This window comes from Vitis riparia, chromosome 8 (genome assembly GCF_004353265.1).
Source record: "Vitis riparia cultivar Riparia Gloire de Montpellier isolate 1030 chromosome 8, EGFV_Vit.rip_1.0, whole genome shotgun sequence".
NCBI classification, from domain to species: Eukaryota; Viridiplantae; Streptophyta; class Magnoliopsida; order Vitales; family Vitaceae; genus Vitis; species Vitis riparia.
In genome coordinates, this window is record NC_048438.1 from 803,448 (window position 1) to 828,838 (window position 25,391).

Below are 25,391 nucleotides of genomic sequence, written 5' to 3' on the forward strand. Positions count from 1 at the left end.
TATTGCCAAACGCACTCTTAAATTTGTTTGAAATCTATTTTTTGAAAATAAGAGATTGTTTGGTCATGTGATTTAAAAAATGGTTTTCTGTTTTTGAAAACAAAAAACTGTTTTTAAAAAATTCTAATATTGTTTGACCATTGTCCTCTATTTACAATTTTTTAAATAGAAAACAATTTTTAGAGAATTAATGAATGTTATTTTCATCAATTTTTTAAAACAAAAAGAAAATATGAGTTTATTTGATTATATTTTCTTAAACTATTAAGTTGAAGAATAAAAACAACTTTTTAAAATATTTCCAAAAACATGCCCATATGAACCCTAATTTTTTAAAAACATACTCTACAAACCTATCTTTTAAGAATTTATTCTAAAACGTACTATTTTTCAAAAACGAAAATTTAGGTGTTTTTGGTTATTATTTTTGTAAAATATTTTATGTAATAATTAAATATATGAAAAATATTTTGAAAACTTTTACCTTCTACATAATAAACATGTAACCGTCGTACACTTATAAAAAATAAGTCGAGAAATTTGTTTTTATATCTGAATTTGAAGCAGAAATTTGTTATGGGTGGCAATCATTCACATGAAAACTTGAGGACTTATTAGCCAAAGGATATGCATGAGCTTAATAATAGAGTCAAAACTATTTAGAAGGCAAGCAACCACCCACCTCTATTGTCTTTATCTCTTATGTGGCCTGCTTCCATTAATTAATTAATTAATTATATTCTTCTTTAATTTTAAAATTAATTAAAATAATTATTTGATGTGACATTACTCAACCCAACTATAAAAGATTAAGAGATCAGGTCAATAATATGGTTGTTGCCACCTTTTATTTTTATTTTTTTTTCAAAAGGCTAGGGGCGGTGGGTGCTTTCTTACAAATTGATAATAATAATAATAATAAATAAATAAATAAATAAATAAAAATTGGAGCATTTGAGTAAAATGTAAAATATTTTGTCATAATAATATTTCGCAAATATTTTTAATTTTGAAAAATACAATAATTAATTATTACTACTACTGCATTTATCTAAAAGCAATCCCTTCTATTCCCATATTTATAAATAAAAAAATTTGAAATTTTTGATAAAAAAAAATAAAAAATAAAAAAGGAATGTTGACACCTACTACACCCACATGCATAAAGTTGATTATTGGAATCGAAAAGGAAAGGAAAGAAGAGAGGCCAAAAATTGGGTGTGAGGCTCCATCACGAAAATGACCCAAAACCCTAACTTTTTTGTAATTTTTTTTTTTTTTTAAGAATCCATACTATTTATTAATATCCTAATACTAATTTAATAGGAAATTATGGAATAATTTCTAAAAAAAAGGCTACTTGGCTTGGATCCACATACTTTGATTTTTCAGGGCTGTGGTACAAGGACACCACTTCAACATCACAACAAAAGGAAAATGATGTTTGTTTGTCTTTTAGACCATCCTCTTCACAGGATTCCTTCTACCAAACTGGGGACATTAATAAAGTGGAAACCCTAGATCAAGGTCGTGAATTAACAGAAAGCTATGAAGATTTTGAAAGATAAATTGTAATCAAATCTCTTTAAAAAGATATTTTGTCTCATAGTAGCCAACTCGAGTTTCCTAACGGAACTTTTGTTACTAGGTTAGTCGTACAATTCACATGTTTCTAGCAATTCACGTAGCATCATCAAGCGATACAAGTCTCGAATAAGAATCTACAACATGCTAAATTGCCCTTGTTGATGATCCTTGACTATGATAGCCTCTAGGGTTTTCTAAAACGGTAAAACTTCCGTTACTAAGTTAGTTGTACAATTCACTCACATGGGCGATTCGTATAGTATCATCAAATGATACAAGTCTCGAATAAGAACCTACAATAGCACGCTAAATTGCCCTTGTTGATGATCCTTTCACTCTAATAGCATCAAGGGTTTCTAAAATTGCAAACCCTTGTCAATAAGCGGAAACCCTAGATTGATCTATCTCATGAGTTAACAAAAGTTATGGAGATTTTGGAAGGCAACTGTAATTTGCAATATCCAAAGAATAAAACCATCTTCATAAGCTATGGCTGAATCAAAGACCTACATGTTTTGGACATTATTGGTACGATTGTATAGGGTCTGCAGCTGATCCTGGACGGTTGTGTGTATTTGGAAGTGAATACCAAAAAGCTGCTTCCAAGCGAAGACAACAGGTACAATGAGCAGCCCCTTTTTCAGGAACAGTGGCTCAAGCTCAAAGCCTCAAACACATTGTCAGGTATCAAAGCTAGATGTGAACAAAATGACACGTATTTGTGTGTTAGGTGTATGTGAACCTGGACAAATGGGCCTGCAGGCAAGTGGATCCAAGCAAAGCATAAAGGCGTTCACACATTGAATATCTCAACCAAGCTGCAATTATCTTAGGGTTTAAGCTAGCAAGCAAGTAAAGATGGATGAGAGCAGCAATCCAGAATGGAGAACTTGAGTAGAACTTTTTATTCATTGTCAATGGGACAGCTAAAGAACTCAATCACATATGGAATCACTTCAAGACTACATGCAAACCAGAATGAATCATGAAACTATGGACGGGATTTGTGAGTGACAACAGATTATTATTTACACAATAATCCTATATTACCCACACTAGAACCACTAGCTAAAACCCTAACAAGAACAAACAGAACAAGGGCAGGCAGCAGAGAGCACGACAAAAAAAGGTGTGAGATAGGAAAAATTATCTGAATTGCATGAATTGAACCTGAAAATGAATGGTGGTGGGACTTGTACAAATGGGTGGAGGGAGGAGGAGGTCATGGCATGTATTCATTCTCAATGATGGGTTGCGTTCGGGTCACCATTGCAGCTGGCGCTTTGGTGTTCCCAACAGAGGTCATCCGCAAGGCTTCCCCCACCTCTGCCGCCTTCTCCATCTGCTGCATTTTCTTCCTACGCTTGTACTTCCGCAGCCACAATACCAAGAACGCCAACAAAACCAACAATGCCAATCCACCAACCACAGAACCAACAATTATCCAGACCTTTGAAGTTCCCCCCTTTTCTCCACCACTCGGTCTAGGAACAACACTTGGTGACGGGGAAGGTGCTGGTGCATTGGACTCAACCACAATACCAAAATGACCCTGCTGTGCCGTCGAACATATGTTTCCCGACACTGCATTGCTAAAATTAGGGAAACCATCCAAATCAAACCAAACACACTTTGCAACTGAACCAGCAGGCACTGATGACACACCCTGGAACTTGATTGATATCGGTTTGTCAGATGCATTGATATGCAATTCTGACAAATTCGTGGCTGATAAATTCGAAGCATCATACGGAAGAAGACCTAATACAGGAGCCAAATAGGCATAGCCAGGTAACGGATAATACACCGAAGACAAGTTGCCTAAGTTTTGGTACACAAAAATTAGCCTCTCCACATAGGGGGTAACAACAACTCCTTTGGGAATCTCAAACTCTTTGTACATCGTAACACCTCTACTTCTCAAACTACCACTCCTCAACCTCAATGCAGAAATGCCAATTCCGGTTAAATTCAGGGGAACAGCACCATCGTATGGGATCCCGGTTTTAGGCTTGTTAAGAGCCTTAAAAGCCTGGTATGCGTAGTCTTGGAGGAGGGCATCCAAGGCCCGTGCAGAGCCAGTAGACTGAGCTCCGACATCTGACAACCATGGCAACCAGAAGAAAGCCACAAGCATCAAGAGACTTGGAGAAATCCCCAGCCCCATCGATGCTTTTCTTAAAACTGAGATTCAGCACAATGTCACTCAATCAAACCACGGAATTATGCAGCAAAATTCAGATCCAACACACAAACAATAGGTAAAAAAAGACCCGGAAAATTAAGCAGTAGAGTCAGTGTGAAGCTTCACTGCGCATTGAAAAAGATACTTATCTCACAGTTTAAAGCAGCTTTGAAGCTGGTAACCGTTGTACACACCTTTGGAATCCTTCAAAAAGAATAAAGACCCGCGAATAGGAATCTTTCCAGCATTCTCAGTCCTTCATCAAACAAATCATAAACCTAATCCCAAAACCCTAAACCCACAAAAACCCAGGTCCTAGATTCTGATTCTGCTCTTCTGGGATGTGGGTTTACGATGCAGAGTAATAATGCTACCTGATCCAGACAACAAACCTCAGATTCCAACTCAAACACCTGAGAACCCTCCCAATCTGAGAAATCCCATGTGACAAAACCCTCAAAATCCTGCTACATATTATCAATGGAAGAAGCTCAAAGCCCTAGAAGATTGAAGCTCAAGAGGCCTGCATTTTCCGGGAAAATGAAAGAATCCGAATGGAAAAGTGGGAGAGGGTGCATATGGGGTTAGATTTGGGGTGGAGATTGGTGGATTGTAGAGATAAGACTCTGAAAATGGGCACCAAAGAGGAAGGTGGGGAGACAATGAGAGAGAGAGAGTGAGAGAGGAGCAAATCCTCACACTTGATATGTGCCAGAGAAAGAAAGAGAGAGAAAAAACAAAAGAAAAGAAAAGAAAAAGAAAGAGAGATTTACAGATGTGCAAAACACTTGATTAACCCCCATTCACATGCACATATTTCTTAGATTTTTCTCTTCTATCCCTTAGCTTCCTATCTATAGACACCACAGTCCCCACTCCTGCTTTCTTCCTCCCTGCCCCTTTTGAAAATGTATAAAGAATTTATTTCTTTCTCACCTAACACTTGCTAGGGTTTATTCACTTTTAAGTTTATTTTTCTATTTTTCCTCCCCCATTTTCTTTTAATCTTCGAATTGAACTTTCTTTAATATTTTTCTAGAATTAAACATAACTGGAGAGACCGTGACTCAATTTCTAAAAATGATTTGTCCTAAAGTATATCTCATTTTTTTTCCATCTTATAAAGTCTTATCCTTTATATTTAAATTTCATTATTTTATAAATAAAAAAAATTATATTTTAATCTCATTTAGTCTGTATTTTTATTTAATCATTCATATTAAGAGCCTGAAATTTAAATTTGAATGATATTAAATTCATATCTTAGAATTTGTCTTCATTCAACTCTCATTTTTTCTCTTTTTTTTTTTTTCCATTATATATGGGATGGAGAACTTGAATGAAATCGTCTCGTTCATAACTAAAACGAGCGTAATATGAATTAAGAAACAATCAAATCAAACTCAACCTAATATTTAATTGAAGGTATTCAATTCAAGTCCAACTCAACTTAATCAAGTGTCAATTTAATCGACTGTCGATCAGGTTTCATTATTTAAATCAATCAAAATATTTTTTTAAAACTTTATTTATTTATTTATTTATGGTAATATTTAAATAGTAAATAAGAAAAATAAAATAAAATAACAAAAAAATATAAAAATAAAATTATATATCCTTTTAAAATAGTGAAAACATATGATATAGTTATAATTTAATCTATAAATAAAATAAATATTATTATATAAGATAATAAATATCATAAATATTATGAAAATATTAAATTTGAGTTAGAATTGAAAAAACTTAATCAAAACTTAACTCAAATATTGAAAATATTTATCTAAACTCATCCAAATATCATTTGGATTAGTCGAAGCACACATAGTCTACATCCAAAATTTAAATTTTAAGTTTGATATGGCATGGTGGTACCCAAAATTTCCCCTTAATTATGGATTGGCTGTTTTGGAAAATACATAATTTAGTATATTTAAATTTAAATCTTATTAAATTATAGTAGTTTTTGAGGTATTTGAATTAAAAATGGTATTATTATTATTATTATTTTGAAAAAAAGAAAGTATATAACAAATAAAAAAACGCTGCCTAGCTAAAAATGATCATATAATAAAATAGGTTTGATTTCTTTCTATTTTTGGGATATTCTTTTTTTATTTATTTATGTTTTTTTATACTTTATTTTTTTTCTGTCTTAATCTCGTAATTTCATGTTCCAATTATGTAACCGACTTTTCCTTTAATTAAGCAATGAGTATTGATTTGGAAGATTTAAATATATTTATTTATTTATTTCATTTTCAGGATCTTTGAGATTGATTTTGATTTTCCTTTTTTAAGTGTGGAATCTTTTAAAATCAAATAAAATATTGGGATGCCCTAAAAGATAATGAGTAGGACTAATACAACATAATTATTTTACAGAATAAATATAAATTCAAAGAATTAAATTAGGGAAAAAATTTGTGGGTATATATATATATCTCCAAAACTTATGTTTCAATTAATATTTTTTATTTTTATTAATAATATAAATAATATTAATAATTAAAATATTTAAAATTTATAAATAAATAAATAATATTATATTTTCAAACCAAAAATTAATTTATTAATTGAAATATTTTGCTCCATAGAATGACTAAGATAACAAATAATTTATAACTCATAAAATATGTATATTTTACCTATGAGATTATTAAATTTCATGTATCAGCGAATGAATTCTCATCTCAAATCTTATTTTATTCCTTTTGTATTTTTTTTCTCATAAAGCTTATAAAATTTTTGGTACTTATGAAAAGAATAAAAAGTTTGGTAATTAAAGTACAAAAGTTAGAATTTTGTTGAATTCGGTCCACACAAATCTTTCTTATTATAGAAGAGTAAAATCTAAACATCATAATAAAATATTCTCACATTATTATAGAAGTTTCAATACATTATTTGGGTATATCAAGTCAAAGTATGCACAAGAGACTTATTATACAAGACTAAAATCTTAATATGATAATGACGAGTATATTTTTAAACTTGTTAAAATGTAATAATGCATTTTCACATTCGAGAAAGGGGTATTTACGGTTATTCATACGATGGTAATCAAATGTTATAAAATGTATAACCTACTCTTATTATAAATTAATTGATTTTTAGATGGGATAGTCAAAGTCCTATTCAATAAATGGTATGAGAGCCAAGGTGGTAAATTTACTCTCCGAGCGTTCTAGTATGGAAGGGCTCTCAGGATGCTCTATTTTATAATGATATTTTCAAAAATTATATAATATTAATTATTCACTAATGGGGTTATTGAAAAAAAAAAAATGAAGACATGTGAAAAATTAAAAGAATTATGACAATTTGTGAAAGATTTATAGACAGGGAATTATAAAAATGAGATTGATATATTAGATTGGTATGTTTAATTCAATATCCAATATGATCCAAACATTAGGTCGAACTCGAGCATGGGTTGACCATATTAGGGTTAGGTTTAAGACTTATCTTTAATCTTTATATTTGTATGTTGAACAAAATATCAAACTCGACCCAATCACTAGGTCTATTATATAATTATGCCTTTATGCTCAACATAGCTTATCTAGGCCTTGTATTCAACTTATTTACACCTTTCTATTTTACAAAAATAGATATTTAAGATGAAAGCCGACATTGACTTTATAGACCTAATATGGTAAACCTTAGTTGTAGTCCGTCCTTAACAAATAACAAACATAGAATGATGTTATATTTTTATTACTATACTATTCATTATATCATCGTATAAAAGATATCCTAAAAAATTAACATAAGATATTTAATGTGGTGAAATCACACCTAGTATAAAACAATTTCGATTGAATTCAAACTCGATCAAAACAAAATTCGAATATTCTTTTTATTTTACACTCGTAAATGTCTAATATTTTAAAAAATGTTTAAAATTAGAGAAAAAAATATTGTTAAAATGAATAAAAAATATAATTTAATTTGGTGGTATATGATGTTACTTTTGACAAGAATGAAGGTATTACATATAACCTCAATCTTAGTTGATTTGATAGAGTCAACAAAATAGATTGATAATCCTAACTTACAAACACATCAAACAAAAGTTTCTCACTTAAAAAAAGATTATATTGGTTCATGAATGCAAAATTGCTCTCTATGGTCTTTCAATCTTGCTAATCCAAATTCGTATAATCTTGATTGAGCTCTACATTAATAATTAATAACCATAATAAGAGAAATAAAACAAAAAAATGAATCCAAAAATGGAAGTTAATGGCCTAAGACTTGGGAAGGAAAAGGGATGAATGGGAAGAAATTCACCGGGTCAATAAAAACGACGTCGTTTTACCAATTCCAAATCCAGCTAACCCTTCGTTGGCAACATCATTTTCTCTGGCACTGGCCTCTAGCCATTGATGGGGTCCTCAAAAAATTCACACCTGATTCCGCGCATGCAGTGCACGTGTCAAGTGCTGGTATAGAAAAGTCTCAAGTTCACAGACAATACCTCTCTGTAAATCTCTCTCAGTAGTACCTCGGCCACTGTGAAAATTTTGGCCTTGGTACCCAAAAGATCCACTCCCCTTTCTCAATTTCTTATCAATTTTTTTGGGTTCTGTTTTATGGTTGAAAATTCAGAAAAAGTATTAAAAATTGGACAAATATACAAAAAAAAAAAAAAAGAAAGCCCTGCAATTCCAGGGTTTGTTTCTGTATTTGAATCCCCTTTTGGGGTGTTGTTTGGCGTGGGTGTTTTCTGTGTCTTTTTTTTTCTTTTCTTTTTCTTTGCTTTCTTCTTTCTCAGAAAGGAAAGGAAAGGGAAAAAGCTATGTCAGGTCTGTACAATCACAACTTCTCACCTGCAAGAGCGGTTTCTCCGCAGATTAGAAGCACCCCGGATGTGGACAGGTAGGGTTTTATGGGCTGTTGCCATCAGAGGAGGGGGGAATGGGCTTTTGGTGGTGTGTCCGGATGTTCTCTGCACTTGATCGATGTGGGTTTTTGGTTTAATTTCTGAGTTTTTGATGTTTCATTTCTGGGGTTTTTGTTCTGTGTTTGTGTTTGTAGTCAGTACTTGTCTGAGCTTTTGGCTGAGCATCAGAAGCTTGGGCCCTTCATGCAAGTCCTTCCGATATGCAGCAGGCTGCTGAATCAAGGTTTGTTTGTTGAGATTTCACTGGATTTTGGATCTGGGTTTTGTGGGTTTTGTTGATTCCGGCATTATTACTGCATTACTGGGTATATGTGCATGAATGTGTTTGTTTCATTGTTTAAGAGAACAGGTTAGATCCATTTTTTTGGTTGTTTACTTTCACCCACTTGGATTCTACTGATTTTAACAGTGATTTATCTGATTTTGATCTCTAAATGAAAGTGTGAACAATGGGACTAATCTCCGTGATCAGCATAATTCTCAAAAGAAGAAAAAAGGTGGCTTTTCTTGAATTGCCCATTTTTCCTAAACAAGTTGAATAAATAAGAAAGGATTCATTTAATTTCCTTGAATGAGAAAATGGCTTAGTTTCAATTAATATTGAAACACAATGGGTTTAGACGATTCCCATGTGCTGTTTTATGCAATGACTGACAGATGAAAACTTTAATTTCATTTCAAAAGCATGCTGTGCAAAATTTTTGACTGTTTAGTTCACAATTTATAAGTGGGTTAGTGCAGCATGTGACATTGACAAGAATTTCCGAACCATCCAATTTAAATGACTTATAATTTTTTTTTTTTCTTTTTGTGCTTATACTAGTCCAGTGGTGGAAGGTTGATGCTTCTAAGGAGCAAATTTGAGTTCATGGAAGAATTTGTTGGAAAATCGAGTTTGAACTAAATTTATTTAGCTTCTTATATAATTTATTTGGTGAAGATAGTGGAAGTAAAGTTAAAAAGATTTAAGAGTTTATATGTGGACTGATGTTGACAGGTCATGGAGTTTTGGTGTCTGCAACTTTGATCAGGGTAGTGGGGACAGGACTAGTTTAGAATCAAGAATAGATTTATAAGTATAATGTTGATTAATGTAGGCAATAAAGTGCCCTCTAGTCTGGAATTTGAGATTGCGATTAATTCGATTAATATAAGAGGCAATGGTAATCTTGAAATTAAAAAAATGGGATGCTGAAACCTCAAACATCTAGAAAGCTGTTACTGTTAGGTCCTTTGCTTATCATAGGTTTGGGTGAACTTCTACTAAATCAGTCTTGATGATCCTTGTTTGCAATGTCATTGTTTACTAATTTCTGTTTCTCATATTGAAATGCTCTTTTGTTTGTGCAGAAATTATAAGGGTTTCTGGCATGATCTCCAACCAAGGTTTTGGTGACTTTGACAGACTGCAGCATCGGAGCCCCAGTCCCATGGCTTCTTCAAATCTTATGTCAAATGTTGCTGGGACTGGATTAGGTGGCTGGAATGGCCTTCCTCAGGAGGTAATTGTGTTTCCTGATTTTTAATTTTGCATCTCAATTCTGATTGATTCTTAATATTCTGTTCTTCTTGGACTGGAAAATATATAGTTTCCTTCATATTTTCTGGTTCAAATACTTACCTAATCTTGTAATGTGTTAAGTTTTCCTTGACTATGATCTGGGATAAATGAGGTGAACATGGTTTGAGGTTCTTTCATAAAATGACTTATGAACCTGAACTATTTAATCCTACTAACTATTAAACATTGAGGTCATTCATTTGGCGTTTACGTGGCTCGCCTAACCTTAGTGGTTGACAACTTTTGTAATCTTGTCTGTGGTGAGCATAAAGGCTATACGACATTACGGTTCATTGACAAACTTGTGCAACTGTTGGTTTTATTGGGAATCTAATTTGGAGTTTACTACAACATCCCATTAACTGCCCTCACCGACGGCCTTGTGAGCATCACTAGGAGTTAGTCACCCCTGAGCGTTATGTATTGACTTACTTTAATTTTAGCCAATTGGTTCTGTTGTGCAAAAATAATGAGCTGATTATTTTCTTATCCTTATCTTTTTTTCATCCTTTGGTGTTCATTGGGTGCTCCCTAGGTTATTTAAAGATAATTTTAGCTAGTTGGAAAGGTGGGTTCGTTCATAAGGGAAAGTGGAAAGTGCCCAATATCACACTAATGTGTTTATTTAGGTGTTATGGTAGGGGTATGTTTGGTATGAAGTGGTCATAATTGCAACTGAAGAATATCTTTATGAACTCTCTATGTGTGGTATGGTAGATTTGTAGGGATGGGAGACTATTCTTTGAAAATTTTTATAAATGTGTTAGGATAGGATGTACATAAGGTGTGAGGAGTCTGCCTATGATAACACTTAACACACACACACACACACACACACACCCAAACACTCACTCACTCACTGAGGGAAAAAAAAAAGCCCGCCCCACCACCAAAAACAGAAGGTGTGAGGATTCTTACTTGTTTACCTTTATTTTTGTCTTTTCCATGTGTTGGCTACTCAACACATACTTCCCTTGTACCTGGTTGAACCCCTTTTCTGTTTGTTGCCTCTTAATTTGAACTTCTGTTTATCTATCAGAAAAAATATATAAAGAAAAACTGCTTAGAATCCAAGTCCAGTTGGAAAATGAAGTTGTTTAACTTTGGTCCCCTCTATCATCCTTTGATCAAATACTGAGTGCTTGTCATACTGTTATTGGCTTTAAAGTTGTATGTTCTAGGTAGATCTTGATATTATATGAAACAGGTTGGATCCATTATCATCCTTCTGAAACAGAAGTAAGCTAATGGGTCAAGCATCTTGCTGATATGACATTAGCTTCTTGAGTACTTGTTGATCAATCTCTACTTGCAGTTGGCTGGAACCCTTTTCAACTCAGTTGATTCCTCTTGCACAAACCTATTGTTTGAGATGCATTTTTTTTGGCATTGATGGTAGTAGACAGCTCACCTGGAGTAATTACTTTCTTTATTTTTGGGCTTTCTTTCCAATTGTTACTTAGGCTCCACTTTAATTTTATTTTTTTGATAAGTGAAGGGGAAAAAAAAGGTGGAGCCTAAGTAACAATTGCTGAGGTGCTGTGCAAAATCTGTCTAGGAATATGCTTAGTACCTAAACTGTGAAGATATCTCCTCAGTACATATGTTCTGTCAAGGGATGATAAAGTGTGTTTGTCTCAGAAAAGATTATTTGCCTCTATGTGCTAAGTAATTGCTGCTTCTATATGCATTAATATTGTATTCAATGCACCTAATTGCTTTTATTAACTCTTTTGTAACATGTTTATCTTTCCTTTTCCTTTCTTTTCTTCCTCTTTCTACCTGGATGCCCTGTTCATACTTCTTTTGGGAAATATATGAGCTATTATGTTAATTTAACATATGGTAATAAGCTCGGATGTCTTATCTTTATATGCTCTATTGGTAAAAGAAGGCAGTGGGATAAGGATTGGGACCTGGCAAATGTCTAATTCCGTCGATATAATTTGACATGTAAATAGAGTTGTACAATGTTGTAATAATCCATATGATTCAATGTGAATACAATCACCATGAATGGAGTTAAAAGTTTGATAAAGATCTTCTGGGGTGGCTTCGTGGTTTTACTGTAACAACAAAGTAAAAGAAACAACTGAAACTGTTGATTCAGTTGAGAGTGCTTCTTGCGCTTGGTGTAGCAATTAGAACAGTAAAGGTTTGAAGTGTTCAGGATATAAAAAAGTTTTCAGACGATGCTAATTGTAATAAATGTACCTATTAGAAAAGTAGAGAAGATTTGATGTGTTGAAAAGGAAAAAGCCTAATCTAATCTAGTAGCTGCTTTAATTTTTCATATGTTTCTAGGTAAGAAAAATTTTACAATTATACTTTACTATTTACCTTATTTCTTTATTGATACTTCAGTAGGTTGGTTCAACATTCTGAGGCTTCAAGTTTTTTTATTTATACACTTTTATTTTACCTATTAAAAAAAAAAAAAAAAAACAGAAGGTTTCAAGTAGTTTGACCGAAAGTTAAACTGGGACTTGTATGTTCCAAAAGTGTTTTGCTTGCAGCTGTTTTTTCCCCCTTGCATGTCATCTATAATTAAGTTTCTTTCAAACTCAATCCAAGTTTCTTATTAAATCAGAGAAGGCCATGAACATTTTTAATCCATTTAAAAAGAAATAGAGAAGTTTGAATCAAGTGCTCCATAGAAATGGAAAAGTACCCAAAAGGGGGAAAAAGGAAAAAAAAAAGAAAAAACACTAGAGAAAGTTGCTCCAAAATCAGTTTTGGTATATATGATATCTGCTATCCTGCTTGGTTCAGATTCATTCCTCTGTGAGTTTCTTTCTTGTCTTTTATTGCACATGAAAACTGATGGTATTCCAAATATATTACTCATATGGTAACTTGATGGAAGGAATTAGCCTTAGTTTAAAAGGGAAATAGGAAATCTTGGCATCTTACTCAAACCCAGTATCCATCAAGACTAGTAAAGTGCTTTATTTTGAAATTTCCAGATGCTTAAAATATGAAACGATATTGTAATACTCAAATACCCCCTTGTTGAAAATTCCCACCAGTGATTAATGCACGAATGCAAATTCACAAGATATATGCATGCTTGATGTTTAGGTGTGAATGAGTTTTCAAGCATACCCTGAATGGTGTGAAGGTGGAGGAGTTAAAACACATGGAATGGTGCTTTGGTTAGTGAGCAACCTGAGTTTTTCCATGTCATGCAAGCACACAGAGGTCCGAGCTTTTTTTTATTTTGATTCTTTTTAGTTGCAACAAATTCACAACCAGGAAGTACAAATTTGGATAATATAAACTGTCTGATTTATAATGACCTGAGAAGGGTTATTGCAGGTTGCCATGTGGTTTGATATGCTTGGCTAGGGCTTATTGCAGGTTGTCAAGCTGTTGTTGGTTTTCTAGTGTTTCTGAGCAAATGTTTAGATGTCCCATGTCTGTTGCTTGTTTGAATAGTACTACTGATCCTGGCAGTCTATGACTGTTCTTATTCAAATAACTACTACAAAATTGTTTATCGTCTGGTCTATTTATCTGAAATCCTCATGCACTTTTTTTTTCATTTCTTCTTTGGCTTTTTGATATGTGATATTATTAAATTTTTGGGCATCATCTAAGCTAATATAACCCTTCTTTGCATAACAGAGATTAAGTGGGCCACATGGAATGACTATGGACTGGCAAGGGGCACCGGCAAGCCCCAGTTCATATACTGTGAAGAGAATTTTGCGTTTGGAAATTCCAGTAGATACTTATCCAAATGTAAGAGCTACATTAACATCTGATGTGATGTGTTAATTATGATCAATTGATTGTGTCCTGATACTTTATTAAAACAGATATTTTTATAAGCAAAAGAATGAAGGATATAAGGATATTATTATTTGAACTGACCACTTCTCTATGGATGTTAGTTCAATTTTGTTGGGCGACTTCTGGGCCCCAGAGGCAATTCACTGAAACGGGTTGAAGCTACTACAGGATGCCGTGTGTACATTAGAGGGAAAGGGTCAATAAAGGACCCGGAGAAGGTACTCAATATCTGAGCCTAATTTCTGAGATCCTGTTTGTTTTATTCAACATTGCAGCTATGGGCTGGTGAAATGGCAAATGTCTTGGTTTGCCAAGAAAAAACGTGCAGGTTTTAATGTCATGAGAGTGGCCACTTCTGGCAAAAATGCCAGAGGTTAGAACCGTATCTAACTCATCTGTCCCAAGCCCTTCTTTTCAGCATCAAGACTGGGTCTTAAAAGATAAAAGCTTCACATTTGAGATTTGTTGTATTTGTTTGATTAATGTTTTCCATGGTTTTCAATCTCAAGGAAGACAAGCTGAGGGGAAGACCAGGCTATGAGCACCTGAATGATCCACTCCACATCTTGATCGAGGCTGATTTGCCTGCTAATATTGTTGATATGAGGCTGAGACAGGCACAGGAAATCATTGAAGAACTCCTCAAACCAGTGGTATTTACCTCCTGCCCAATTCTTCTTGTTTTCCATCTCAAAATTCTATATAATCACTTGATTTTTGACTGCGTATTTACTTGTTTCTATTGTTCCCATGACACAATATTTTTCAAAAAAGAGAACTGATAAAAACTGAGGCTTAATTTTTTTGGTAGATGATGAGGATGCTATATCCATAAGGTGGTAACACTGCAAATGAACTAGAACATTGTTAAGCTACAGAGGAGTCAGCTCCTCCTCTTGATGACGACTCTTATCTTAGGGGTGTGTTTGGGAGCAACCTTGTGAAAGAATTACCTTATAGTTAAGGATTTATGTTATTCCCTTGTATAAACCTCAGATTGTTTATGAGGTTCATTATTTTCAAGTAATTTTACTGTTGTAGTAATAACTCAATGGAAGTAGGTTCCATCTGCTTTTTGGGAGAAGTTAAGAAAGGTCAGGTTTAGAGGCTGACAGAAAAGCATTCAGTTGAGTTCTAAACTATGCCAGTGGAAATAACTTTTTGAGGTTGCTCCAAATCACACCATTGGAGGTCTAACTCGAAAATGAAGTTTGGTCAAATGGTGAGCTGACCAGAGATATATTTTCATTGGGTTCACTGGTTGAACCTGAACATGCATCTTTTGAATAGAACTTCAATCTATTCTCCATACTTGTATTTACCAGATGGCACAATTTCTCTATTGTAGTTTCTTTCTTTTTTATTCTCTAAACTGAATAATAAATCTCCCATATGCAGGATGAGTCACAAGATTTTATTAAGAGGCAGCAGTTACGTGAACTAGCTCTGCTTAATTCAAATTTCAGAGAAGAGAGTCCTGGGCCAAGTGGTAGTGTCTCCCCCTTCAATACCAGCGGAATGAAACGTGCAAAAACAGGACGTTAAGAATTCCATGTCCGAACTGGTTTTGACCCTGCTCCAGAATTTCATAACCGAGTATACCCACCCTATTTACATCTCACTTCAGCACAGGGACAAAGAATAGGCTAACGGTTCTGGCTGGGTGAGGTTTCTGGTGGGCTTTCTTTTTTATTATCGTCTTGCTTTTTTGGACAACAGAAAAACAAAAAAAATGAAACAGAAAAAAAAAAAAAACAAAAAAACCAGAACATGTCTTCTATAGTTGGCTTTTGGGTTTAGCTTTGGTGATATCAGTTATTATGTAAACCTAATACATTCATTGAATTTATTCATGTGTTAGTAACTCTGGATAGTGTGGAATATATATTAATTACCCCATTAGAAAAAATGAAAAAAAAAATACAAAGTGTGGTATATTTATTTATATATCTATGAGTGTATGTACACATGAAAGATGCTGTGTTATTTATAGTTATAATTCGCCCTGCCCTCTTATAGCCCAACTCTGAATTGCATTGTTTGCCCAATGCTGATAATTTTCATATTTTTCGGGTCCCCTTGAAAGAAGGGTTTCTTGTTCATATGCCACATGCTATGAGGTTGTGAAGCTACACTCTAGTCTTGGTAGATCATGTCTCCTATCCTTTTTTCTGCAAACACAATCAATTATGTGTTCTCTTGAATGGCTATGGATCTCACCAGCTGGTTTTTTACCTAGTTATTGTAGCTTGACTGCTGAAATATGCCAGCAAAGCTTACTCTGGGTTTCAGCCTTTTGAGGAGATTTCTTGGGAGAGCTTGACATTGGCATTAAGATTCAAGTGAAGTTTGCCATGGCTGGAGCCTTTTTAGTATGATAATCTATCATTTTGCTGCTTACTTGTATACGATGTAATGCCATTTGTGACCATTTGTGGTGAGTCGTTTTTTTAGCTAGTCATGAGGCTTGGGTCAAGTGGCAGAGGGTTGATGTGGGATGAGGTCCTCAGGCCTAGCTCAGGTGGCAAGGGGTCAAGAGGAGGATGGGTGGGGATGAAGTTCGAATTCACCTTTGAGGTTGAGCCCAAACACCGAAACCCTTAGGTGGTAATGAGGTTTGAGTTCACCTTAGATGCCTAGCAGTGGTGACAGGGGATTGAGCTCTAGCTCAAGTGGCCAAGGGCAAAGATATGTAGTCAATCTGGATAAGATATATAACCTTTACCCTAACCTTAAGGGTGGAACCTTTACTATAGAATTAGGGTGATGAAACATGTTAGTTTTCTTGTTTTTTGAGCAATTCGCATTAATTCACATTAATTCTATATCATTGGGATTTGAAATGAAACAAGGAATATTTGCTTGCAATATGTAAGAACTTTCATAAATCTTTTTATTACATTGAATTGATTGGATAGGACAAAATAAATATATCATAGGGTATCATTTTCATTAGGATATGAATTAATATGAGACTGAATTACTCAATCTAACTCATTGGGTTCTAAAACTAATTAGTCATAATAGGTTTCAATTATTTAATAGTCAAATCTAGAAAAGCCCAAAAGAAATAATAGTAAGGTCTTGTACAATTTTGCACTTTTACCATAAAACACTTGTACACACAAATGATTAATTCTTAAACTTTGTGTTAATAAAGAATATAAACATGAGCGGAGACCATTAAGATCATTCCATAAGAATTAAATTTTGAAGTTAATTCAACATTTTATTAAAGAAAATCAGTTGCATTCCATTACCTTATGAAATTAAGTTGAGATGAAAATTGATTAAATCTAATTTAATCAATTTCTCGAGTCCGTGATCTACTATCCATTATAAGTAGACTCCTCATGAATTAGTGTTTTTAATCTAACGGGGTAAAAACTATTAACCCTCAAGATTACCTCTATAACCCTTCAGTCTATTTTGTGAATTAATTGACACATTCTTGTCCTAAAAGGGCATATGTTAACTTTTACTTGAAGAAGTACTATTGCCACAATTACATGATTCAAGTCTTTAAGATCCTATGAATTGAGTTCTTTAGTTTATTGTGTCAATCCTATGGGATATTATGATATATGTCTTAAGAATATTTGTTGCACTTGCCTTAATGAATGGTGACTCAATTTATAGTGAATATATGATCACATTAAAGTTTCACTAATAGGTCAAAGTCCTTGAAGAGCTCAACTCTAGTTTAATATTTTCTTAAGGTTGAGAGCCTATGCAATATAGTAGGTTGGTGAAGTTATGACTAGTGCACTCATAAAAGGAAACCCATCTTGATAACTAGAACAAGCCATCTCTCCAAGTAAGTAATCTTAGATAGATTGCCTAATTTAGTGAATTGGTTGTGAATAATTTATCATCTTGTAAAAACCTATAGTTTAGATTTTTTATGAAACTCATAATACACTAAGTTATATACAATGTAAGTAATACAAGTGTGAATGTTTAGATGAGTAATAATGCAATTAATGATAGATAAGTGGAAACTAAAATTATAATAATAAAAACTTATTTTGTTACATTATACCATGCTTTTAAGAATTCTATCTTTACACTTTTTAAAGACTTTTCAAATGAAATTGTTACTACAAGGATTTGTTTGAAACTAAAGAGATTGTATCATAAGAGGTTGTATATGAAGAAAAGATTGTATCAACTTCACATGGATGAAGGTAAGACAATTACAAATCATCTAGATATTTTAAACAAGATTATTCTTGATCTCAAGAGTGTGGATGTAAATATTCAAGATGAGGACTTGTTGTTTTACTACTTTGTTCACTTCCCAATTCCTATATGGATCTTATTGTGACAATAATGTTTGAAAGAGATGTGATAACACTACAAGTGGAAACTTGTCTTAACTCTAAAGAATTGAAGAAATAACTCAATAGATTCTAAGAGAGGAAATGTTTAAGAGGGTTCTGTTGCTCATGAAAGACCCCCTAAAAGGAGAATCTAAGGGCAAGGGCAACTTACCTTCCAAGTCAAAATTTTAAAAAAAGTTATGTTTTTCAAATGTAAGGCCATTTTAGCAAAGTTTGTAAAAGAGCAAGAAGATTAAAGGGAAGGAAAATGACTCTAGTGATGTAGTAGTTGCATCGGATGGATATGAAAGTTTGATGTTTTATCTAACGTTTCTACACTTTCTTTAAAATTGTAGGGCAATTTCTTTAGAATTTTGTCTTTGTTTACTAAATAAACTTTATAATGATAAATTTGGTATTTAAATTTGTCTTTTGGATTTCAAAATGAGATGTCTAATGAAAAAGAAGAAAATGGTTGTTGAATCGGCTATGTTACTTATCATCCTTCAAACACTACTCACTTTTCATCCATCTTCTCTATATGAAATTTCAACTGTTTGAGAACCTACATAATTAGGTTTATGAGAATGATACAAGGTGTGTGACATAATTAAGAATGGATAGATTTACATTTCAAAAAAAAAAAAAATGTCATGTTCTCACTACTAAATGGCAACTAGGAGGGACATGGAATGTCTTGATAGAGAAGATGGTTGAAATGTTCTAATGTACTTTAACTCAACATGGTAACAATCATGTCATAAGCTTCAATTTTAAAAGGTTGGAGCAAACTATTAATAAATATTTTCATGAGCATTTGAAAACAATGATTCGATGCTAAATCTATTTGGGGAACACATGATCCAACATCTAAAAACTCAATGGATTCAAGATGGAAGTGGTTTAAGGTATTTAAAATTTCATAGGCTTCATTATTTATTTACTAATGTTTTTCAACTTTGCTATATAGAATTGCTTATGTGCTATAGATGGAACACAAAGTTCTTTGTTTGTAAGCATGTAAGGCAAATCACAAGACCAAAGCCTTGCAAGTTCTTCCATGAACAATTTATGGTTTTAGGGGCTCCTTTGGATTCAGGGAAAAACCCAATGGCCATCACTAACCTTGACTCATAACTAGTAACACCATGAGATCTCTCCCATGAACAACACATAACCCCATGTCCATTTTTGATACACAACCCATTGATCCACCACCACCTCTCCATCTCACAACATACCTTCATCTCATGTGGAGAAGCCCTTCTCGTAACCAAGGATTTAAATGTCGGAAATTACAAAAATATCAATGGTTAGATTTTACAAAAATATTAAAAATATCAAACGAAATTCAGACAAAAATATCAATAAGATGAACATCAATCGAAACATATACAAATATTGAAAAAAACTAAAAAAAAAAGATAAAATAAATTAATTTCTTAATACTTAATTTTGTGTATAGATACATCATAGTGTTATTTTAATAAAACATATACAAGTATAAAAAATAAGGGCAAGTAGTGCAGATGACAAACGCTAGAGATCATGATAAATTGTTGAAATTTCGATGAAACTTTTGGCTAGATCATTAGCTTATCAATACCCTTGAAATATGAATTTTTGTGTGGAAATATTGGAAAAATTTTCAGAAGCTTTAATCATATCTCGTAACCCAAAATGCTGAAATTTAAACCCTAATCATATGACTCACAGCCCGCAGTTGATATCTAAACACTTACAACCATCAATGCCCATAAACTCCCTTTTGTTTGTTGTATATTCTACCTTTTTATTCTATTTCATTTCTTTATTATTTGTTTTCTTCATGTTTTCTATTTCTTAAATAAAAAAACGATAACTACTTGTATACAAGATACAAGAATTCTCATAAACTTACATTAAAAAAATAATAATTTAAAAAATGTTTAAAAAATTGAAATATTGAAAAAAATTTTATCACCCAAATTTAAAAAAATGATTTTCAAAGAGCTAATTATTCAAAATCAAGTTACATATATTTACCTAGTTGTTTTTCCCTAAAAACTTACTCTCTAGTATCTACAACTTGATTCACGTCTGCGACGCAACAACCTATTGTTACTCCCTAGTAAATCCTCCAGTCACCTCGAAGAAATGATGGTCTTCAATCCAAGATTCAAAGAATCAATTTTTGAATGAGAGATCGGGAATGGTGTGATACTTTAAGCTTTCTTAAAGAGATCATTTCTTAATGAATGAAAGGTCTCCAATATCCAAGATCTCTTACCTTCAAGGGGTTAATGGGGAGGTATTTATAAGCAAAACCCTAAATAGTCTCAATTTTGAAAGGTTTCTCAATTGAAATTGTGTGAAAATCTAGGCAAAAATTGCATGACCGCTCGAGCCAACTCATAGACCGCTTGAGAGCCTCTGACACTTAAGCAACATGGCCCACTTGAGCGGTCCTGCTCAATTTAAAATTATTTAAGTTTAAATCAAAACTAATCCTCTTAATATCTCAACAAAGCCTAATTTGTCACAAGTCAAACATTTTTAGACGTACCGTACCTACTTCTCGATTGGACGAACAACAACCTTTGATATTCAATGGATATCAAGTCACTATCTAAAAAGACTTTTTTAACTAAACATAAGAAAGAACAAAATTGCCAACAACTATACAAGACTTAAAGTGTGTTTGACAGTGATTTTAGAAAGTGTTTCTAATATTTCTAATACTTAAAAAATAAAAATTTTCAAGTATTAGAAATAGTATAAACACTTTTTAAAATCACTGTCAAACGCATTCTTATTGTCATAACAATAACAATAAAAATCTTAAGGTAGTAAAATTCCTTGTTAGGTATGTTTTGATCCATACAAAAGGCATAGTGATTAGAAAGGTGCTAGGCCTATAGTTGTATAGAAAAAAGTTATTTGAATTAAAAGAAAAAATACCATTTGATAAATTTTGACTAAAATAAAACAATAAGAAATAAAATAAATTTTCCGGAAACATATATCTCGTCCTATTATTTTAGAAAAACTATCCCTAAAGAATTTTTCTTCCCATTTCTTTGCCAAATATATGTTTTTCCCATTGAACAACTTTGTGATTAAAATTGCTTCTATTCCCATTAAGAATAAACATAAAAACAAAATAAGGTATTTCTACTTGAAGTGCTTTTAGTAGAAGTATTTTTTGTGGAAATGTTTTAAAAGTGCTTTATAGAATTACTACAAAATGGACTCTAAATATACCGAGGATTATCAACATGTTAATTTTGTCAAAACTTATAAATAAAGTAAATGAATTGTATAGAATAATTGCATAAGACAAATCCTAATCAACACATGAGAGGAATTTATTCTTTTGTTTTCTACAAGACTTTTTAGAATTTATTCATTCCATTTAATCCTAAAATACTAATAATAATTGTTGGGATAGTGAGTTCTTGTAATATGTTAATAATTTTATTCCATTTCATTCTGACATAAGAACCTTTTTAGATAGTGGCTTATTCTCAATTAAAGATTCGAGGTTATTGTTTGTTCAACTGGATTGTCATAGATAAGTCTAAAAAGGTTTGATAAAGATAAGTTAGTTTTTTTAATAAGATAGGGTTGGATCGAAAGTTTTAAAATTGAGCTAAAACGTCTTAATTAATTTTTGACAACTTTGAGATTTTATTTTTTAAGAAAATTATTTTCTTAATTAATTTTTAGAAAGTTGTTTTTTTTTTTTCAAGAAAATTCTTTTCTTAATTAATTTTTAGAAAGTTGGGATATTTTATTTTTTAAGAAAATTCTTTTCTTAATTAATTTTTAGAAAGTTAATATTTTATTTTTAAAGAAAATTTCATTTCCAACCTCTAAGCTTTTAGACCTATATATAAACCCTCTCTTAACCCATTTAAGGTTGGATGCTGAGAGAGATTAAAGCCCAACTTGTCCTAACATTCTCAAACTCTCAACAAGAATTCATTGTTTTCAATTATGGATTGTTGGAAGGACTTGCATCTCCTTAGAGGTTGAGAGGAATCCACTGGAGCATTGAAGGTATTGTATCGCGGACGTGGATTAAGGTATAGGTGTTGAAAAGAAAGTCTTTAAGGTAAAGCAGTCGGGTAAATTTGTATGCTTTGATATCATATAATGGGTTGTAGATTATAAGCCTTAAACCCTATGGTTTTTTTATTTTTATTTTTTTTATATCTCCACAACAAGTTTGAGGGGTTTCCACATAAAAATCTTTACGTTCCTTTCATGTCTGTGATTACTTTGAATATCCCTAATATCTCCATATTCTAATTTGGGTCAATTAATTCAATGTTTATATTATAATATTTAAAAACACCCATTCACACTTCTTTCCTCTTCTCTTAGTGTTACCCTATTTGACATATGTTTTTTTAACAACAACAACAACAACAATAATAATAATAATAATAATAATAATAATAATAATAAATCAATATTTCTAACATGACAACACTATTCTTTATTCTCGATTTAAAAAGTTATACCAGTAGTAGATATATGAAATTCTAGTTTCATTTCAAACTAATTCAAACACCACTCAAAAAGATTTTTCCTTTCATTTAAAAGGAATTTCAATTCCATTTAAAATTAGAATAAGCTAAATGTGAAGATCCAATCCATATCTGTTATATCCTTAGATCTCAGTTTATACACTAATAATCTTATTTAAAATAAAAGATTGATGCATGTTCATCATTTATATTCCAATGATGTAGTCTAACCATTCAAATCACATTCTATCTCAAAACAATATTAGACTTATACACTTGAAATTTAGTTTACAAGATTGAAATTCAAAAAATGACATCAAATGAATAACTAAACAAAATATACCAAAGAAAAATGTTATACCCATAAAGTGGTAGCACTACAAATTAAATTTGATTATTGTCTTGCTTTTTTCAACAACAAAAAAATAAAAAATAAAAACCATGTCTTCTATAACTGGCTTTTGGATTGGCTATAACAATATCAATCATTTTGTATAACCCTAATATATTCATTGAATTTACCCATGTGTTAGTTACTTTGGGTAATGTGGAATATATATTAATTTCCCCATGATAAAAAAATACAAGCGATGTATATCTGTGTGTGTACACATGCATGATGTAGTGTTATTTATATTTCATCATTCACCCTTATAACCAAAATTTAGATTCTATCTATTTATATAGTATTACATACTCTTGAGAGATCATGTCTTGTATACGTCTTACGTGACAAAGGACTAAGCTCCAATTTAGTTAAGGGCAAATAAGGTGGTTAACCTTCATATAGAACCATTTTGAGGGACAAACCTTTGAGTTGAGGTCGTGGCTGAACTCAAAATCACTTATTCTAGGTCATGGAAAAATACAATTTTGTTTTTGATCATTAGTTGTTGCATTTGAAAAGAAACAAGAAATATGTGATTGAAAACTTTGAGATGTATTTCAACTTTTCATCAAACGTGTCTTATTACAAGAGTAGAATTGAAACATCTTCACATTCACCCACAAATGACCTACTTATAGATTTCGCCTAACACAATTATGATATACTAGTTTACTTTGCTTATTAATCAAAGCTTCCTGGGGTTTAAATTTTTTAAACGCACTGAGGGCCAAACCGAGGAGTCTGTTGCATTTTAAACCTATGCTTATGATAATGCGGCAACAGTCATCATCCGGCTGCACGGACGGATTAAATATATAATGATAGACTTGTAAGCCACAACCAGGGCTCAAATTCCACAAGCAATGAAGCACCCTGATATAGAAACCAGGAGAGGGCTCAGGGGGTATGATTTCACCGTACCATGGAACATCCTTACTATTTGTATTCCTTGGATCCATGGCCATGACATTGCAAGTGAGGAGAAAAACCACCAATGTTGGAATCAAACATGCTACTCTCGCCATCGCTTAGTTATTTCACCTCAATATAATCTTCCTTGAGTTATTTGAGAATAAATCTATGGAATGTAGGTATATATATACATAGAAAGAGAGAGAGGGGGGAAGAAAGGTGAATTAATATCCTTATATGTTATGTTTTGTATTTATTCATGAAAATGGAAGTTTTATTTTTTTATTAATGTACATAATAATTGAGGAATGTTACAACAATTAACGGACTATATTTGCATTATATTTGAGGCATAAGTTATCTTGACATGTATTGAATATATTATGATAAGATAATTAGTAATTTTTCTGTTGTAATTAGTAAATTTGTTTGTAAGAATTTATTTATTTTTTATTTATATAATTAATTAATTTTGATTTGGAGTTGTCATTTATTTTATTTTATAAATGGGGAAAATGATAATGTATAATGGAATAAAAATATTACAAAAAAAATAAGACTAACTTTTTAATTTTTGAATTCAAAAAGATTAAAATATATTTTATTTAACATGGAGACTTGACCATTAAAAATTACATTTGTGACCTTTTATTTAATAAGAAAACTTTTACTTTATAAAATCAAAATATCACATAAGCAAAAGATTTAATTCTATAAAAATAAAATACGAAATAAGCTTATAAATTATCAATAAAAAAAATTATCTATAAATTTTTCTACGAACTTGAAATTATAACTTCTCTTTTTATCAGTTATTTTAAGAAATCAACTCCTCTAAAATATTCTCACTTTAATTTTCATCTCACATGCTAGTTTACTTTTTTAAGGCTATGTTTGGTTCTTAGAAAATAATAAGGAAATAAAAAAAAAAAAATGTCAAGAAAAATGTTCTTATATTTGGTTTCATTATAGAAAATATAAAGGAAAATCAAATATAACTAAAATTAATTTAAAATTTATATCTTTTAAAATTATTTAATCTTGCTATAATAAAATGAAATAAGTAAAATGAGTTTGAAAAAACATATAAAAATAATTTATTAAATTTAAACTTTTTTTCATTTTCCTTCACTTTATTTTTCTTTTTACTTCTTCTATATGTATTTTTTTACTTCGCATTTTCCCTCAGAGATTTTTTAGGAACCAAACATAACCTAA

The 25,391-nt window shown here is 31.9% G+C and overlaps 2 protein-coding genes across 2 annotated transcripts; one reads left to right on the plus strand and one right to left on the minus strand.

Moving 5' to 3' along the window:
- Positions 1-2,466: 2,466 nt before the first annotated feature.
- On the minus strand, positions 2,467-4,503 carry LOC117921308. The gene has a single exon (XM_034839167.1). The coding sequence runs from the start codon at positions 3,752-3,754 to the stop codon at positions 2,810-2,812; it is 945 nt and encodes a 314-aa protein (XP_034695058.1). The 5' UTR covers positions 3,755-4,503; the 3' UTR covers positions 2,467-2,809.
- Positions 4,504-8,236: 3,733 nt separating this feature from the next.
- Positions 8,237-15,984, plus strand: LOC117921170 (KH domain-containing protein At2g38610). The gene is made up of 7 exons (XM_034838980.1): positions 8,237-8,656; positions 8,816-8,904; positions 10,032-10,183; positions 13,870-13,986; positions 14,139-14,255; positions 14,547-14,690; positions 15,436-15,984. Exons 1-7 carry the CDS (start codon positions 8,577-8,579, stop codon positions 15,580-15,582), a joined length of 846 nt encoding a protein of 281 aa, XP_034694871.1. The 5' UTR covers positions 8,237-8,576; the 3' UTR covers positions 15,583-15,984.
- Positions 15,985-25,391: the final 9,407 nt, after the last annotated feature.

What these genes read in the sequence shown, in the direction of transcription:
- LOC117921170 (XM_034838980.1), top strand. Translation starts at nt 8,577, where the DNA reads ATGTCAGGTCTGTACAATCACAACTTCTCACCTGCAAGAGCGGTTTCT. An exon ending in CAATAAAGGACCCGGAGAAG is followed by an intron (nt 14,256 to 14,546) that starts GTACTCAATATC and finishes TTCAATCTCAAG; the next exon opens with GAAGACAAGCTGAGGGGAAG. An exon ending in AAGAACTCCTCAAACCAGTG is followed by an intron (nt 14,691 to 15,435) that starts GTATTTACCTCC and finishes TCCCATATGCAG; the next exon opens with GATGAGTCACAAGATTTTAT.
- LOC117921308 (XM_034839167.1), bottom strand. Translation starts at nt 3,754, where the DNA reads ATGGGGCTGGGGATTTCTCCAAGTCTCTTGATGCTTGTGGCTTTCTTC.